General features: G+C 47.7%; 1 protein-coding gene across 2 annotated transcripts in view; it reads right to left on the reverse strand.

Moving 5' to 3' along the window:
- LOC147722229 (biliverdin reductase A-like) overlaps window positions 1–18,560 on the reverse strand; it is a 279,271-nt gene that overhangs the window by 83,648 nt on the left and 177,063 nt on the right. For both annotated transcript variants that reach the window (XM_086966810.1, XM_086966811.1), the window contains exon 4: window positions 3,584–3,681. In XM_086966810.1, the coding sequence (XP_086822936.1) occupies window positions 3,584–3,681 (98 nt within the window). The remainder of the gene's footprint in view (window positions 1–3,583; window positions 3,682–18,560) is intronic.

The raw sequence follows: 18,560 nt of genomic DNA on the forward strand, positions 1-18,560 counted from the left end.
ATTCTAAAACAGTTACAAAAGTCAGCTTGAACTTTTGACCTAATCCGTTCCGCTTGCGGATTTCGTGGGAAATTCGCGAATCTCGCGGATTGCGAATTTACCGAAAATCCACAAAATCCGCAAGCGGAACGGATTTTCTGCCCATGCTTAAATTAAACACAATGGTACAGCGTTCTGCAGAGGTGAAAAATGGATTAAGCCTTTCCAGTCTATGAAAAAAAAAAATTTCTTCCATAAGCAGAGCTTTTGTAGAAGGGCCTGTGGTCGGGGCTGTGTTCACCAACAAACCCCAACCCCAGAATAAGCAGCAGCACCAAGAGACTGACTATGCCGGGGTGGGGGCCCGTCTCACTTTCTTCGAGGTTCATTGGTCCAGTTTGATTTCCGTTCAGTGAGTTCTGTCAGTCATCATTCTGGTGCATCAGATTGTGTACTGGGGTCTTTCTCCTCAGGACTCATTTTTGGGTTACCCCGTTGTCGGAGACCCCACGAAGAGGACTGCTATGCTGTCTGGGATGGCCCGAGAAGGGTGCTTTTATCATTAGGAAGTTACAGGTCCTACAAAATTCAGCAGCACGCCTTGTACTACGACTCCCGCGAAGAGCTCCTTCTAAACCTTCCTTGGACACTCTGCATTGGCTGCCCATAAAAAAGAGAATAATATTCAAGGCCCTTCTCTGGTGCCACAGAATCATTCACCATAGAGCCCCCTCCTATCTGTCTGACTTAGCCTCACCCTATGAACCTACCAGATCCCTACGCTCGAAGGGAACAGGTTTGCTTAAGATCACGCGCCCAAAAAAAGCCAGACTTGGAGGCAGTTCGTTCCGCACTCTCGCAGCTAAGGAGTGGAATACCCTTCCTATGAATATCAGACAGGAAAAAAGTGAAACATCTTTTAGGAAACATCTAAAAACATATCTTTTCACCATCTAAACTGTCTTATGCTTTGCTCCATCTAAGCAACACTCTTCTCCATAGCGCGGGGACACGTTGAGAGACGTCACCAGGCGCTCTATAAGCTCCTATAAAAAAAAAAAAAAAATGGTGCCAGAGGCGGAGAGGGGCCTGGCGTTCTAATCTACTCTCTTCTCGGTCCCAAAATCTGATGGTTCTCACCAAACAATTCTTAATCTCAAGGCTCTGAATAGAAACGTGAAGCTGGATCATTTTCGGATGACCATGTTGCAGTCCGTCATTCCACCCATTCAAGAGGGTGACTTTCTGACTTCCCTGGACTTAGAGGACACCAATTTTCATGTGCCTGTCCATCAAAAAAGCCAACAGTTCCTGTGGTTTGCTGTGGATGGGGCTGATTATCAGTTTCAGGTGTTGCCATTTGTACTCTCCACCGCTCCCCGGACATTTAACAAGGTATTGGCTCCGGCTGTGTGGGGGTTTCTCTCTGTTTATCTATATTAATGATTATTTGATGTCTGTGTCCTCTCTTGCTAAGGCTCTAGAGGCAGTGGAAGCAACCAATAATAATAATAATAATAATAAAGCCATTTGTAGAGAGCCTGGTTACACTCAAAACGGTGTGTCCCCGCGCTATGGATACAGTCCCCCCGTGAGCAAGCCACCAGCAAAAAGTCACTGAGACATGACCAAAATCACCTATTGGGTTGTTTTAGATACGTGGAAAGAAATGAGTTTTCAGTTTGAGGTGGAATCTTGCTTCCGATGGTTCCATTCGGAGTTCAATAGGGAGTTCGTTCCAGTAGTTCCCGGCCAAGTACCTGAAAGAGCGACCTCCCATTCTTGTCTTGTGGATGCGAGGCACTCTGAACAGAATGCTCCCTAGTGATCTCAAATTGCGTTTTGGGCAGTGAATGGATAGAAGCTTTTGCAGATATGCCGGCCCTTTCCCTTGGGCAATGCGATGTGTAATGCAAAACGCTTTGAACCTAATACGCTCCTTAATGGGAAGCCAATGGAGCGTCGCCAGGGCTTGCTTCCCTGAGGCTCTTCTAGGCAGGTTCAGCACCAGGCGGGCAGCAGCGTTTTGGACACATTGTAGCTGCTGTAGCCCTTTCTTACTTAGGCCGATAAACAGGGAGTTACCATAATCCAGATGGGGGGTAACTAAAGCATGAATATGTTCCTACGCCTAGGCTTCAAGTTGAATCTAGCAAAGTCTCAGCTAGTCCCTGCTTAGAGACTGCAGTTTATTTGCGGCTTTTATTAAACTCAGATATGGGTGGTGTTCCTCCCACCTGCTCGCATTGCTACCCTGCAGAGTCTTCTGTTGGATCTCCTGGCTCAGCAGTCGGCTCCGGCTCAAGACTTGGTTGAGGTTCCAAGGGTTGATGGCTGCCATCATGTCTGTAGTTTCCAGGGCTTGCTTACATCTCAAGCCTCTGGTGAATCATCTGTTGTCTCACTGGGACCCCTTCCAAGTGAATTAGGATTCCCTGGTTCCTCTCATTCCTGTTTTGGTCCATGAATTTGGTTGGTGGCTTCACACTCCCAAACTGGAGAAGGGGATCAGTTTCCAGGTTCCTTGGACACAGGCGGACAGTGCTCACTCCTCGAATTGGCAGGAGTGGCAGCCATTTGGCAGGTGATGCTGTTCTTTCAGGTTTAGATGCAGAGGGGGAATCTGTTAGTTCGCACCGACAACCAGGTGGCTTGCTGTTACTTGAACCACCAAGGGGGGGGGGGGACAAAGTGCGTGTCTCTGAAAGATCTAGCTTCCCTGATTTGTTCCTGTGAAGAATCACACCTCAGGGCCTTGAGCACTGTTTACATTCAAGTCCTGGTATCATGCTGTCTTTGTGTTTTTGCTTGTGAGATCCTCTCTTCTGTAAGGACTGGGATGAGGAGGTCTTATGGAGGTGGTAATCTGTTGTTACTTACAGGTAATCTTCATTACTACTATTAATGTCCTACTCGTCCCTGTCATGTTCCTTTCCCCCCTCCTGCTGTGGTTGTGTCTGGTCTAGTTAATAACAGGAATGGCGGAGGGTGGGAGGGGTTTATATAATAAAATGTAAAAATGGATTTGTGTTTCAAAGGTCTGTCGGGAGGCGGGATCGCCTAACTACTGTAAGGGCTGGGACGAGGAGGACCTTAATCGTGGTAATGAAGATTACCTGTAAATAATGACACAATACCTCTGTGGAAATAGTGCTAAAGAAACACCGGGGAGGAACGTAGCTGTTTAGTGATGGGCCTTCAAAGAGCTTTCTTACACACCATGCATGCCAAAGAATGTGACCTTCTTCACTTGAACACGATTAATTGGAACCACTTCATCCAATAGTGGTAGATTCAGAATAAAAAGTCTGGGTTCTTCTCAGGTTTGATTAATAAACCTTTATCTTGTACAGCAGAAGTTTATCTGCAATTTTAGGAGAAATATAGGGTATTTGGTGGACAAACTGTCAGGTGCTATAAAGTTCTTTTGTATTTTATGACAAACGTATTTTTAAGGGACAACATACCTATTCATCTTTAGCCATTAGGTAACATGATAGCTATAAATTGAAACAAGTTTGATGTACAACATTTCTATCTCAAAATTAACATTTTTTATAGACATTTCAGTTATTTTATAAAGTGCTATTAGATTTTGAGTTACCTTTCTTTTCAGCCAGTTCACAAAGCTCTTGCGCTTTGGCAGCGGACAGGGCCATGGGGTATTCTACCAGCACATGCTTCCCAGCCTCGAGAAACTGCCTTTAAATACATAGATGAAAAAGGGGAAAGTGGTAAATTGATAAGAAGTTATTAGTCAATATAGATTATATTGAGCACATTAGTAAGTGGACAATTGATTATTTTAACATCAAAAGGTATAGTGTCTCTAGAATAGTTGTCTGGGATGTCTTTAATGCGGGTCTGAGGGGAGGAACTATTAGCTACACTGCAAGAGCCAGAGTGCTGCGTATGGAGAAAAATCAAGAGCTAATGTGTAAACTTAAAGTGGCAGAAGAAGAACATTTTCTATTAATCAAACAGGGAAAAGAAATAATGCAAAGTCAGGGGCAAATTGCGGCCTTTAAGGCGGAAATTAATGGATTGCTTGCTCAAAATTCAGCGGATGAGTTTCAGTCTCAGCGTAACAACTTATACGAAAGTGAAGAACTAGTGGGGAAGAGATTAGCTCTTCGTACCAGACAAAAGATAGCGCAGAATCAAATACTAGCTACCAATGCGGGTGGAGGGATACATACTGACCCAGACGATATAGTTAAAGTTTTTCAAGAATACCATCAATTACTGTACTCTGAAGAAAGGGATAGGGAGGAAATCTTGACACTGAATGACATTAGTCGGATGGTGACAGTAGGTGAGCTGGGAGAGGTTCTAGATCAGGGGTACTCATAGTACCGCCTGCGGGCCGCCAGCGGCCCGGCAAGCCTTCCTTGGCGGCCTGCGGACCTTGCAGACATCGCACATGTCTTCTCTTATTTTTAGGTCTCGGCTGGGTGTTTTACACTAGTGATCTCTTCGTAACCGGTTCATTTCTCCCCTGGTGCCCCTCCGGCGGCCTGTGCAGCGCTGATCCATCGGGGGATGCCGCATCCTTCTTATCTTCCGAGGATTATGGCCCTGGGGGCTCCCCAACGGAGTCCCCACGCCACCTGAGCCGCAATCGATGGGGGGTGGGGGTGATGTATGCACAAACCTGGGGGCTGTGACATAACAGCTGTGCTAGTGGCGGGCTACCATGCTCATTACCATGAGAGAGATTACAGACTGTCACCAGGGGGGAGGGACTTTGTGCTGGGGTTCATAGCTCGAGACCCGCAAACTGTGCAAGTGTCAGCACCGACGCCTCGACGTGCACAGGGCTTCACTCCGATCACTTAACGACTCCCGGATAAATAAGAGGAAAGGTGTGTTATCAAACAGGCTGCAGGAATATTTTAGAGACAATAAGGGATTGGCCACGCCTGCAAAGCTAAATGCGGCCAGATCAAATGTTATTGTGAACAAATGTGCAGATGAATTCACTTTTATTGCTACAGTGCGAATGCCAAGTTTTCCATGTAAAGATAAAATGACCCTGGGAAATCACTACGTAATGTCTCGCAGATGCCATGTTCCTCGGTTTCCCCTGCGGCCAGGCGAACACAGCTACCAGAGAGAGGCCAGGGGAGTAATATGCTTTGTCCATCACACATATTAGTACGCTTATAGGTGGGGGTGGTGCACAAATAACAAGTAATGCAGTGTATATATCCAAAGATCGTTACAACGTTGCAGTATTGCGAGTATACAAATATTATGGGTGATAAAGCCAAGATTGCTTTGTCCAAGATCACACAATTTGAGTCAACCAGTATCAAAACTTGTTCTGATAACCTAAATTATAGCCACTCAGTCTAATCTCAACCCTCAGACACACATACACATGAAATCAGCAAACTACTGTTGACTTTCTCAGGCACCACAGGCCCAAAGTGTTTCCTGCTGATGATCTGCACTTCCCGGTGCTGATCTGCTCCCTGTTCATTGGCTGCCTCGCTTGGGTGTTGTCATTTAAAGGGAGCTCTAGGTTAGCACTTTCTTTGGCCCCCCTGTGGCGGAGGTGGACAATAACAATAATACCTGGAGGGTTGCCTCGCTCGTCCCCTTGTCTGACTTGCACCAAGTGCATACGTGCGAATCCCTCGGTCCAGGGTTTGAAGTTCATCAGAGCCAAAACACATTTTAATAAAGAGAATGTTGGTGCCAAGCCTGCGGGACTACTGACCCCCAGCCGCGGAGGCCTTCCTGCAAAACTGTGCGAGAAACAAAGTTCACCAATAATCAATTTTTTTGACAGAGGAAAGCAGGGACTGAGAGCCAGGTGATGTGACAGAGGGCAGCAGGGAGTGAGTGAGGTAACACAGATAGAGGCAGAGACAGACAGAGATAGAGACAGACAGAGATAGAGACAGACAGAGAGACAGGGACAGACAGAGACAGCTAGAGGCAGAGAGCAGGACAGGGGCAGACAGATAGAGGCAGAGACAGAGAGACGGGAGGGAGACAGGGACTGACAGGGACAAATGGGGATAGGGAGGGACAGGGACAGACAGAGACAGGGACAGAGACAAGGACAGGGACTGAGACAGGGACAGGGACAGAGACGGGGACAGGGATGGACAGCGACAGACAGAGACAGGGACAAAGACGGGGACAGGGACAGAGACGGGGACAGAGACAGAGACGGGGGCAGGGACAGATGAAGAGAGGGACAGACGGAGACTGGGGCAGCCGGGGACAGGGACAGACAGAGAGAGGGACAGGAACAGACTAATTTGCATACAGCCAGGTTCTGAAACTGGGATGGTGCAGTGAGCTAAAAAACGGTGTTGGATCTAGCCCTGATCTCTTGACTGGGTGAGAGCTTTCTGCTTAATTCAGAGACTCTGTCCCTCACCACCCCTTGTTGTAAATATTTTTGTCCACCCTAAGCGTGGAAGGGTATTCTCAGATGTGAGACCCTTGCTCATTGCACCATCAGGATTCAAGCAAACTGGGCCGAAGACGGCTGTAATGCCAGAAACCGGTCCCCGGGAGCTTGTTTCCTTCCCAGTGTAAGAATTGGCTTTTGTAGTTTGGTTTGCCCTGTTCCCATCATGCACTGGGACAGGAACAGACTAATTTGCATACAGCCAGGTTCTGAAACTGGGATGGTGCAGTGAGCTAAAAAACGGTGTTGGATCTAGCCCTGATCTCTTGACTGGGTGAGAGCTTTCTGCCTAATTCAGAGACTCTGTCCCTCACCACCCCTTGTTGTAAATATTTTTGTCCACCCTAAGCGTGGAAGGGTATTCTCAGATGTGAGACCCTTGCTCATTGCACCATCAGGATTCAAGCAAACTGGGCCGAAGACGGCTGTAATGCCAGAAACCGGTCCCCGGGAGCTTGTTTCCTTCCCAGTGTAAGAATTGGCTTTTGTAGTTTGGTTTGCCCTGTTCCCATCATGCACTGGGACAGGAACAGACTAATTTGCATACAGCCAGGTTCTGAAACTGGGATGGTGCAGTGAGCTAAAAAACGGTGTTGGATCTAGCCCTGATCTCTTGACTGGGTGAGAGCTTTCTGCCTAATTCAGAGACTCTGTCCCTCACCACCCCTTGTTGTAAATATTTTTGTCCACCCTAAGCGTGGAAGGGTATTCTCAGATGTGAGACCCTTGCTCATTGCACCATCAGGATTCAAGCAAACTGGGCCGAAGACGGCTGTAATGCCAGAAACCGGTCCCCGGGAGCTTGTTTCCTTCCCAGTGTAAGAATTGGCTTTTGTAGTTTGGTTTGCCCTGTTCCCATCATGCACTGGGACAGGAACAGACTAATTTGCATACAGCCAGGTTCTGAAACTGGGATGGTGCAGTGAGCTAAAAAACGGTGTTGGATCTAGCCCTGATCTCTTGACTGGGTGAGAGCTTTCTGCTTAATTCAGAGACTCTGTCCCTCACCACCCCTTGTTGTAAATATTTTTGTCCACCCTAAGCGTGGAAGGGTATTCTCAGATGTGAGACCCTTGCTCATTGCACCATCAGGATTCAAGCAAACTGGGCCGAAGACGGCTGTAATGCCAGAAACCGGTCCCCGGGAGCTTGTTTCCTTCCCAGTGTAAGAATTGGCTTTTGTAGTTTGGTTTGCCCTGTTCCTATCATGCACTGGGACAGGAACAGACTAATTTGCATACAGCCAGGTTCTGAAACTGGGATGGTGCAGTGAGCTAAAAAACGGTGTTGGATCTAGCCCTGATCTCTTGACTGGGTGAGAGCTTTCTGCTTAATTCAGAGACTCTGTCCCTCACCACCCCTTGTTGTAAATATTTTTGTCCACCCTAAGCGTGGAAGGGTATTCTCAGATGTGAGACCCTTGCTCATTGCACCATCAGGATTCAAGCAAACTGGGCCGAAGACGGCTGTAATGCCAGAAACCGGTCCCTGGGAGCTTGTTTCCTTCCCAGTGTAAGAATTGGCTTTTGTAGTTTGGTTTGCCCTGTTCCCATCATGCACTGGGACAGGAACAGACTAATTTGCATACAGCCAGGTTCTGAAACTGGGATGGTGCAGTGAGCTAAAAAACGGTGTTGGATCTAGCCCTGATCTCTTGACTGGGTGAGAGCTTTCTGCTTAATTCAGAGACTCTGTCCCTCACCACCCCTTGTTGTAAATATTTTTGTCCACCCTAAGCGTGGAAGGGTATTCTCAGATGTGAGACCCTTGCTCATTGCACCATCAGGATTCAAGCAAACTGGGCCGAAGACGGCTGTAATGCCAGAAACCGGTCCCTGGGAGCTTGTTTCCTTCCCAGTGTAAGAATTGGCTTTTGTAGTTTGGTTTGCCCTGTTCCCATCATGCACTGGGACAGGAACAGACTAATTTGCATACAGCCAGGTTCTGAAACTGGGATGGTGCAGTGAGCTAAAAAACGGTGTTGGATCTAGCCCTGATCTCTTGACTGGGTGAGAGCTTTCTGCTTAATTCAGAGACTCTGTCCCTCACCACCCCTTGTTGTAAATATTTTTGTCCACCCTAAGCGTGGAAGGGTATTCTCAGATGTGAGACCCTTGCTCATTGCACCATCAGGATTCAAGCAAACTGGGCCGAAGACGGCTGTAATGCCAGAAACCGGTCCCCGGGAGCTTGTTTCCTTCCCAGTGTAAGAATTGGCTTTTGTAGTTTGGTTTGCCCTGTTCCCATCATGCACTGGGACAGGAACAGACTAATTTGCATACAGCCAGGTTCTGAAACTGGGATGGTGCAGTGAGCTAAAAAACGGTGTTGGATCTAGCCCTGATCTCTTGACTGGGTGAGAGCTTTCTGCTTAATTCAGAGACTCTGTCCCTCACCACCCCTTGTTGTAAATATTTTTGTCCACCCTAAGCGTGGAAGGGTATTCTCAGATGTGAGACCCTTGCTCATTGCACCATCAGGATTCAAGCAAACTGGGCCGAAGACGGCTGTAATGCCAGAAACCGGTCCCCGGGAGCTTGTTTCCTTCCCAGTGTAAGAATTGGCTTTTGTAGTTTGGTTTGCCCTGTTCCCATCATGCACTGGGACAGGAACAGACTAATTTGCATACAACCAGGTTCTGAAACTGGGATGGTGCAGTGAGCTAAAAAACGGTGTTGGATCTAGCCCTGATCTCTTGACTGGGTTAGAGCTTTCTGCTTAATTCAGAGACTCTGTCCCTCACCACCCCTTGTTGTAAATATTTTTGTCCACCCTAAGCGTGGAAGGGTATTCTCAGATGTGAGACCCTTGCTCATTGCACCATCAGGATTCAAGCAAACTGGGCCGAAGACGGCTGTAATGCCAGAAACCGGTCCCTGGGAGCTTGTTTCCTTCCCAGGGTAAGAATTGGCTTTTGTAGTTTGGTTTGCCCTGTTCCCATCATGCACTGGGACAGGAACAGACTAATTTGCATACAGCCAGGTTCTGAAACTGGGATGGTGCAGTGAGCTAAAAAACGGTGTTGGATCTAGCCCTGATCTCTTGACTGGGTGAGAGCTTTCTGCTTAATTCAGAGACTCTGTCCCTCACCACCCCTTGTTGTAAATATTTTTGTCCACCCTAAGCGTGGAAGGGTATTCTCAGATGTGAGACCCTTGCTCATTGCACCATCAGGATTCAAGCAAACTGGGCCGAAGACGGCTGTAATGCCAGAAACCGGTCCCCGGGAGCTTGTTTCCTTCCCAGTGTAAGAATTGGCTTTTGTAGTTTGGTTTGCCCTGTTCCCATCATGCACTGGGACAGGAACAGACTAATTTGCATACAGCCAGGTTCTGAAACTGGGATGGTGCAGTGAGCTAAAAAACGGTGTTGGATCTAGCCCTGATCTCTTGACTGGGTGAGAGCTTTCTGCTTAATTCAGAGACTCTGTCCCTCACCACCCCTTGTTGTAAATATTTTTGTCCACCCTAAGCGTGGAAGGGTATTCTCAGATGTGAGACCCTTGCTCATTGCACCATCAGGATTCAAGCAAACTGGGCCGAAGACGGCTGTAATGCCAGAAACCGGTCCCCGGGAGCTTGTTTCCTTCCCAGTGTAAGAATTGGCTTTTGTAGTTTGGTTTGCCCTGTTCCCATCATGCACTGGGACAGGAACAGACTAATTTGCATACAGCCAGGTTCTGAAACTGGGATGGTGCAGTGAGCTAAAAAACGGTGTTGGATCTAGCCCTGATCTCTTGACTGGGTGAGAGCTTTCTGCTTAATTCAGAGACTCTGTCCCTCACCACCCCTTGTTGTAAATATTTTTGTCCACCCTAAGCGTGGAAGGGTATTCTCAGATGTGAGACCCTTGCTCATTGCACCATCAGGATTCAAGCAAACTGGGCCGAAGACGGCTGTAATGCCAGAAACCGGTCCCCGGGAGCTTGTTTCCTTCCCAGTGTAAGAATTGGCTTTTGTAGTTTGGTTTGCCCTGTTCCCATCATGCACTGGGACAGGAACAGACTAATTTGCATACAGCCAGGTTCTGAAACTGGGATGGTGCAGTGAGCTAAAAAACGGTGTTGGATCTAGCCCTGATCTCTTGACTGGGTGAGAGCTTTCTGCTTAATTCAGAGACTCTGTCCCTCACCACCCCTTGTTGTAAATATTTTTGTCCACCCTAAGCGTGGAAGGGTATTCTCAGATGTGAGACCCTTGCTCATTGCACCATCAGGATTCAAGCAAACTGGGCCGAAGACGGCTGTAATGCCAGAAACCGGTCCCCGGGAGCTTGTTTCCTTCCCAGTGTAAGAATTGGCTTTTGTAGTTTGGTTTGCCCTGTTCCCATCATGCACTGGGACAGGAACAGACTAATTTGCATACAGCCAGGTTCTGAAACTGGGATGGTGCAGTGAGCTAAAAAACGGTGTTGGATCTAGCCCTGATCTCTTGACTGGGTGAGAGCTTTCTGCTTAATTCAGAGACTCTGTCCCTCACCACCCCTTGTTGTAAATATTTTTGTCCACCCTAAGCGTGGAAGGGTATTCTCAGATGTGAGACCCTTGCTCATTGCACCATCAGGATTCAAGCAAACTGGGCCGAAGACGGCTGTAATGCCAGAAACCGGTCCCCGGGAGCTTGTTTCCTTCCCAGTGTAAGAATTGGCTTTTGTAGTTTGGTTTGCCCTGTTCCCATCATGCACTGGGACAGGAACAGACTAATTTGCATACAGCCAGGTTCTGAAACTGGGATGGTGCAGTGAGCTAAAAAACGGTGTTGGATCTAGCCCTGATCTCTTGACTGGGTGAGAGCTTTCTGCTTAATTCAGAGACTCTGTCCCTCACCACCCCTTGTTGTAAATATTTTTGTCCACCCTAAGCGTGGAAGGGTATTCTCAGATGTGAGACCCTTGCTCATTGCACCATCAGGATTCAAGCAAACTGGGCCGAAGACGGCTGTAATGCCAGAAACCGGTCCCCGGGAGCTTGTTTCCTTCCCAGTGTAAGAATTGGCTTTTGTAGTTTGGTTTGCCCTGTTCCCATCATGCACTGGGACAGGAACAGACTAATTTGCATACAGCCAGGTTCTGAAACTGGGATGGTGCAGTGAGCTAAAAAACGGTGTTGGATCTAGCCCTGATCTCTTGACTGGGTGAGAGCTTTCTGCTTAATTCAGAGACTCTGTCCCTCACCACCCCTTGTTGTAAATATTTTTGTCCACCCTAAGCGTGGAAGGGTATTCTCAGATGTGAGACCCTTGCTCATTGCACCATCAGGATTCAAGCAAACTGGGCCGAAGACGGCTGTAATGCCAGAAACCGGTCCCCGGGAGCTTGTTTCCTTCCCAGTGTAAGAATTGGCTTTTGTAGTTTGGTTTGCCCTGTTCCCATCATGCACTGGGACAGGAACAGACTAATTTGCATACAGCCAGGTTCTGAAACTGGGATGGTGCAGTGAGCTAAAAAACGGTGTTGGATCTAGCCCTGATCTCTTGACTGGGTGAGAGCTTTCTGCTTAATTCAGAGACTCTGTCCCTCACCACCCCTTGTTGTAAATATTTTTGTCCACCCTAAGCGTGGAAGGGTATTCTCAGATGTGAGACCCTTGCTCATTGCACCATCAGGATTCAAGCAAACTGGGCCGAAGACGGCTGTAATGCCAGAAACCGGTCCCCGGGAGCTTGTTTCCTTCCCAGTGTAAGAATTGGCTTTTGTAGTTTGGTTTGCCCTGTTCCCATCATGCACTGGGACAGGAACAGACTAATTTGCATACAGCCAGGTTCTGAAACTGGGATGGTGCAGTGAGCTAAAAAACGGTGTTGGATCTAGCCCTGATCTCTTGACTGGGTGAGAGCTTTCTGCCTAATTCAGAGACTCTGTCCCTCACCACCCCTTGTTGTAAATATTTTTGTCCACCCTAAGCGTGGAAGGGTATTCTCAGATGTGAGACCCTTGCTCATTGCACCATCAGGATTCAAGCAAACTGGGCCGAAGACGGCTGTAATGCCAGAAACCGGTCCCCGGGAGCTTGTTTCCTTCCCAGTGTAAGAATTGGCTTTTGTAGTTTGGTTTGCCCTGTTCCCATCATGCACTGGGACAGGAACAGACTAATTTGCATACAGCCAGGTTCTGAAACTGGGATGGTGCAGTGAGCTAAAAAACGGTGTTGGATCTAGCCCTGATCTCTTGACTGTGTGAGAGCTTTCTGCTTAATTCAGAGACTCTGTCCCTCACCACCCCTTGTTGTAAATATTTTTGTCCACCCTAAGCGTGGAAGGGTATTCTCAGACGTGAGACCCTTGCACATTGCACCATCAGGATTCAAGCAAACTGGGCCGAAGACGGCTGTAATGCCAGAAACCGGTCCCCGGGAGCTTGTTTCCTTCCCAGTGTAAGAATTGGCTTTTGTAGTTTGGTTTGCCCTGTTCCTATCATGCACTGGGACAGGAACAGACTAATTTGCATACAGCCAGGTTCTGAAACTGGGATGGTGCAGTGAGCTAAAAAACGGTGTTGGATCTAGCCCTGATCTCTTGACTGGGTGAGAGCTTTCTGCTTAATTCAGAGACTCTGTCCCTCACCACCCCTTGTTGTAAATATTTTTGTCCACCCTAAGCGTGGAAGGGTATTCTCAGATGTGAGACCCTTGCTCATTGCACCATCAGGATTCAAGCAAACTGGGCCGAAGACGGCTGTAATGCCAGAAACCGGTCCTTGGGAGCTTGTTTCCTTCCCAGTTTAAGAATTGGCTTTTGTAGTTTGGTTTGCCCTGTTCCCATCATGCACTGGGACAGGAACAGACTAATTTGCATACAGCCAGGTTCTGAAACTGGGATGGTGCAGTGAGCTAAAAAACGGTGTTGGATCTAGCCCTGATCTCTTGACTGGGTGAGAGCTTTCTGCTTAATTCAGAGACTCTGTCCCTCACCACCCCTTGTTGTAAATATTTTTGTCCACCCTAAGCGTGGAAGGGTATTCTCAGATGTGAGACCCTTGCTCATTGCACCATCAGGATTCAAGCAAACTGGGCCGAAGACGGCTGTAATGCCAGAAACCGGTCCCCGGGAGCTTGTTTCCTTCCCAGTGTAAGAATTGGCTTTTGTAGTTTGGTTTGCCCTGTTCCCATCATGCACTGGGACAGGAACAGACTAATTTGCATACAGCCAGGTTCTGAAACTGGGATGGTGCAGTGAGCTAAAAAACGGTGTTGGATCTAGCCCTGATCTCTTGACTGGGTGAGAGCTTTCTGCTTAATTCAGAGACTCTGTCCCTCACCACCCCTTGTTGTAAATATTTTTGTCCACCCTAAGCGTGGAAGGGTATTCTCAGATGTGAGACCCTTGCTCATTGCACCATCAGGATTCAAGCAAACTGGGCCGAAGACGGCTGTAATGCCAGAAACCGGTCCCCGGGAGCTTGTTTCCTTCCCAGTGTAAGAATTGGCTTTTGTAGTTTGGTTTGCCCTGTTCCCATCATGCACTGGGACAGGAACAGACTAATTTGCATACAACCAGGTTCTGAAACTGGGATGGTGCAGTGAGCTAAAAAACGGTGTTGGATCTAGCCCTGATCTCTTGACTGGGTGAGAGCTTTCTGCTTAATTCAGAGACTCTGTCCCTCACCACCCCTTGTTGTAAATATTTTTGTCCACCCTAAGCGTGGAAGGGTATTCTCAGATGTGAGACCCTTGCTCATTGCACCATCAGGATTCAAGCAAACTGGGCCGAAGACGGCTGTAATGCCAGAAACCGGTCCCTGGGAGCTTGTTTCCTTCCCAGTGTAAGAATTGGCTTTTGTAGTTTGGTTTGCCCTGTTCCCATCATGCACTGGGACAGGAACAGACTAATTTGCATACAGCCAGGTTCTGAAACTGGGATGGTGCAGTGAGCTAAAAAACGGTGTTGGATCTAGCCCTGATCTCTTGACTGGGTGAGAGCTTTCTGCTTAATTCAGAGACTCTGTCCCTCACCACCCCTTGTTGTAAATAGAGACAGGGACAGACAGGGACAGGGACAGACGGGGACAGGGACAGACAGGGACAGATGGGACAGGGACAGACAGGGACAGATGGGGACAGGGACAAGGACAGATGGGGACAGGGACAAGGACAGATGGGGACAGGGACAGACTGGGACAGACTGGGACAGGGACAGACAGGGACAGAAACAGACGGAGAAAGGGACAGACAGGGACAGACAGACAGGGACAGACAGAGACAGGGACAGACAGAGTCAGGGACAGACAGCGACAGGGACAGACAAAGACAGGGTCAGACAGGGACAGGGACAGACGGGGACAGGGACAGAGACGGGGACAGGAACAGAGACGGGGACATGGACAGAGATGGGGACAGGGACAGATGAAGACAGGGACTGACGGAGAAAGGGACAGCCGGGGACAGGGACAGACAGAGACAGGGACAGACAGGGACAGACGGGGACAGGGACAGACAGAGACAGGGACAGACGGGAACAGGGACAGAAGGGGACAGGGACAGATGGGGACAGAGACAGATGGGACAGGGACAGATGGGGACAGGGACAGACGGGGAAAGGGACAGGGACAGACGAAGAAAGGGACAGACAGGGACAGACAGAGGCAGGGACAGACAGGGACAGGGACAGACGGGACAGGGACAGACAGGCAGAAAGACAGAGAGATGGAAAAGAAGAAGGAGGGAGGGAGACAGAGAGAGTCAGAAGGAGAGGGAGGGAGACAGAGGGAGGGAGAAACAGACAGAGGGAGGGAGACAGACAGAGGGAGGAGGGGACAGAGGGAGGAGGGTGACAGAGGGAGGAGGGTGACAGAGGGAGGAGGGTGACAGAGAGAGGAGGGTGACAGACAGACAGAGGGAAGGAGACAGAGGGAGGGAGACAGAGGGAGGGAGACAGACAGAGGGAGGGAGACAGACAGAGGGAGGGAGACAGACAGAGGGAGGGAGACAGACAGGGGGAGGGAGACAGACAGGGGGAGGGAGACAGACAGGGGGAGGGCGGGAGACAGAGAGAGAAAGGGTGGGAGACAGAGAGAGAGAGAGGGGTGGGAGGGAGAGAGGGAGAGAGAGAGAGAGAGAGCAAGAGAGAGATGTGTGTCTGCTGGGTCTGGTGGCTCAGTGGACGAAGGCGTCCGCTGCAGAAGCCTGTGTTCAACCTCATGGTCACCGTTTTTTTGCTCTAGCCCCGCCCCCGTCCCCACTGACCCCGCCCCCACAGGTGCAGCCCTCGGCCACAAACCACACTGTAAATTTGGCCCCCGAGAGAAAGTTTGTGAGTACCCATGTTCTAGATGAATCTCTTAAGGAGGAACTAGAATTAGAGATTTCACAGGAGGAAATTCAAATGACTTTGCAGAGCTTGGCTTCAGGTAAGGCCACGAGCCCTGATGCAATACCCCTAGAGGTATATAAAATCCTGGGTATGACATTAATACCTCTCTTGCTAGATCTCTTTAGAGGTATTCAATACAATTGAAACACTGCTGATTCGTGCAAAGAAACTAACATCATAATCTTTCCAAAAAAGGGGAAACCTCCCGATAATCCAGGGTGTTGTAGGCCAATTTCTCTAATCAACACGGATACAAAAATCTACTCCAAAGTCTTAGCCACTTGGTTAGGAAGGATCATTGGCCAGCTGGTCTCCCCGTGGCAGCATGGTTTTATACCAGGGAAAGGAACAACAGACCATATCTGTAGAACGATCTCACTATTTGATATTGTGTCTGAAAAGGGGGGCCAGATGGCCATGATCCTTCTAGACGCCGAGAAGGCATTTGATCGAGTGACATGGACATTTTTGTGGGGGATTCTGGAGGTAAAGGGGTTTGGACAGGGATTTATTAGAGCAATTAAAGCAATTTATTGTGATCCAAAAGCTCGGATAAAAGTGATGGGGAGAGAGTCGGTGAGGTTTTTATATCTGGGGAACCCGGCAGGGGTGTCCATGTTCACCTGTACTATTTGCTCTATATATCAACCCATTAGTGGAGAAGCTACTACAGTCATGCAAAATGTAAATGTAAATGTGTTGTATTTGTATAGCGCGAACAGTAACCCGTAAGCATCCCGGCGCTTATACTCCTACCACAAGGGAACCAATCCTGGCTTTTCCTTGTGAGGTGTCCACTCCTGGGCATCCCATGGTGAAACCAGGCGTCCCTTGTGCATCCGGGGCCGTTGTGGAGACTAAGCAAGCTATTGCCCAGAGTTGCAGCGTGGGGCCCATGCTTAGGTTTGGCACTGAGGCAAGAATATCCGGTCAGAGGAATTTAAGCCCGATCCCGCCGAGGCGGGAATCGAACCCTGGTCCCTGGCCAGCGTTCTGCATCAAGGTCTGCCGCTCTAACCATTGAGCCACACTTCTCCAAACCTATATGTACCAAGGGGTATCAGACCAAAATATTGGCTTATGCTGATGACGTGGCAATTTTAACAACAGACCCAAAAGAGGCCCTTGATGAAATTAATTTTATAACTGAGAGGTTTGGCCTGCTTTCAGGATATGCTCTAAGTAGAAAGAAAACTATTGTTGTTTGTACAGACAATGTGGATTTTAACGATTCAAGGCGAGCGGAGTCGGTAGTTTATCTAGGGGTGCGAATTACAGCAAAAGTGGATAATATAATCAATTGTAATTTTGATCCACTGGTTAAAACTATAGCTGCAGAACTGAAGAGGGTGAATGGGCTACATTTGTCGATAATTAGGAGGGTACATTTTCTGAAAATGACTATTTTGCCCAAAATTTTATACCTGTTCAGGTCAATTCCATTAGCTCTGGAGGATCATATACTCAAAAATATCAATTCTATGTTTTCCAATTTTATGTGGCAATATGGGAAGGTGAGGAGGGCTGTGAAGTTCCTGACATTACCACAAGATCGAGGAGGGCTTGCAGTTCCAAACATTACATTATATTATTGTGCTGCCCTATTGCATCAAATATCTTTTTTGTTGAAGATAGATAGTAATAGTAACGAAGATATGATTGAGAGAATTCCCACAATATTTGAACTTGCATTAGGAAATGAGGCCTCTGGGCTGCTTTTAAAACAACTAGAGCAACGTTATTTACAAAAAAGTTTGGTTTAAAATTATACAGAGTGCATGGAGCCTATGGAAGCAGGTATCAAAATGTATGGAAATTCCTAAGGTTACGCAATATACCCCCATATGGCATGTATCGTTTTTTCCGACGGATGTTTATGATGCTATGAGGAAGGAGTCGGAAAATAAAGGGGTGACCACTATTGGAGAGTTTTATGGTGGAAAACAACAACCCCAATTCTCCAAACTTCAACATGACTTCGGAATACTTCCCAATCATTTTTTAAAATTTGTACAGATCAAGAGTATTCTTACAGCATATGGACCAAGGGTGAATATTGAGACGATACCTCTGATGGACCAGAATAGGAGTGAGTCTTGTAGAATTAGAAGCATATATAGTCTTTTATTAGCAGCATTGCCGGATGACTTGGAAAAGAATGAGACGTCTTGGGCAGTGAAATTGAATAACCCTGACGTAGATATTTATAGGAGCTTAGATTTATCTGCTGAAATATGTTTATCTTCGAAATTAAAAGCACAATTATATAAAACCATATCTAATCTTTATTTTACACCGGCCAAGCTATTTACATGGGGGAAAAGGTGGATGATAAATGTCCCAGGTGTGGGTTGGGTCCGGCTACACTGATGCATATGTTCTATGATTGCGGGAAATTGACCCTCCTAAAATCAGGGATCCTCGGCTTTTGGAAAACCCTATTTGGTATTAATCTCGAGCTGACCGCTACGCTAGTGATCCTGGGATATGACAGCACTTTGGGCTGTAATAAAAACTAAGAATATTGCCTCTTTTTAGGCACAGCTATCTTTAGAATAATGTTAGCAGCCCGCTGGAAAGACATAGAACCACCGACATTTCAGATGTGGCTAGCCAGATTCTTGAAGTCTGGAAACAGGAGGCAGCCTTATGTGCATGCAGAGGGACGAAAGCTAGAACTCGGGGGCTACAAATATGGGCATGCATATCGGAATGGAGCAGAGGGGCCGGGGGTTGGAATAGCTGGAATGTACATAATGATATTAAAATTTCTATAAAATAACTTGGTGTTATATTTAAATAAGTAGGTATCCCCATGAATTATATATTGATCAATTGCTATTTAT

This window comes from Lissotriton vulgaris, chromosome 4_1 (assembly GCF_964263255.1).
Source record: "Lissotriton vulgaris chromosome 4_1, aLisVul1.2, whole genome shotgun sequence".
In the NCBI taxonomy this organism is placed as follows: Eukaryota; Metazoa; Chordata; class Amphibia; order Caudata; family Salamandridae; genus Lissotriton; species Lissotriton vulgaris.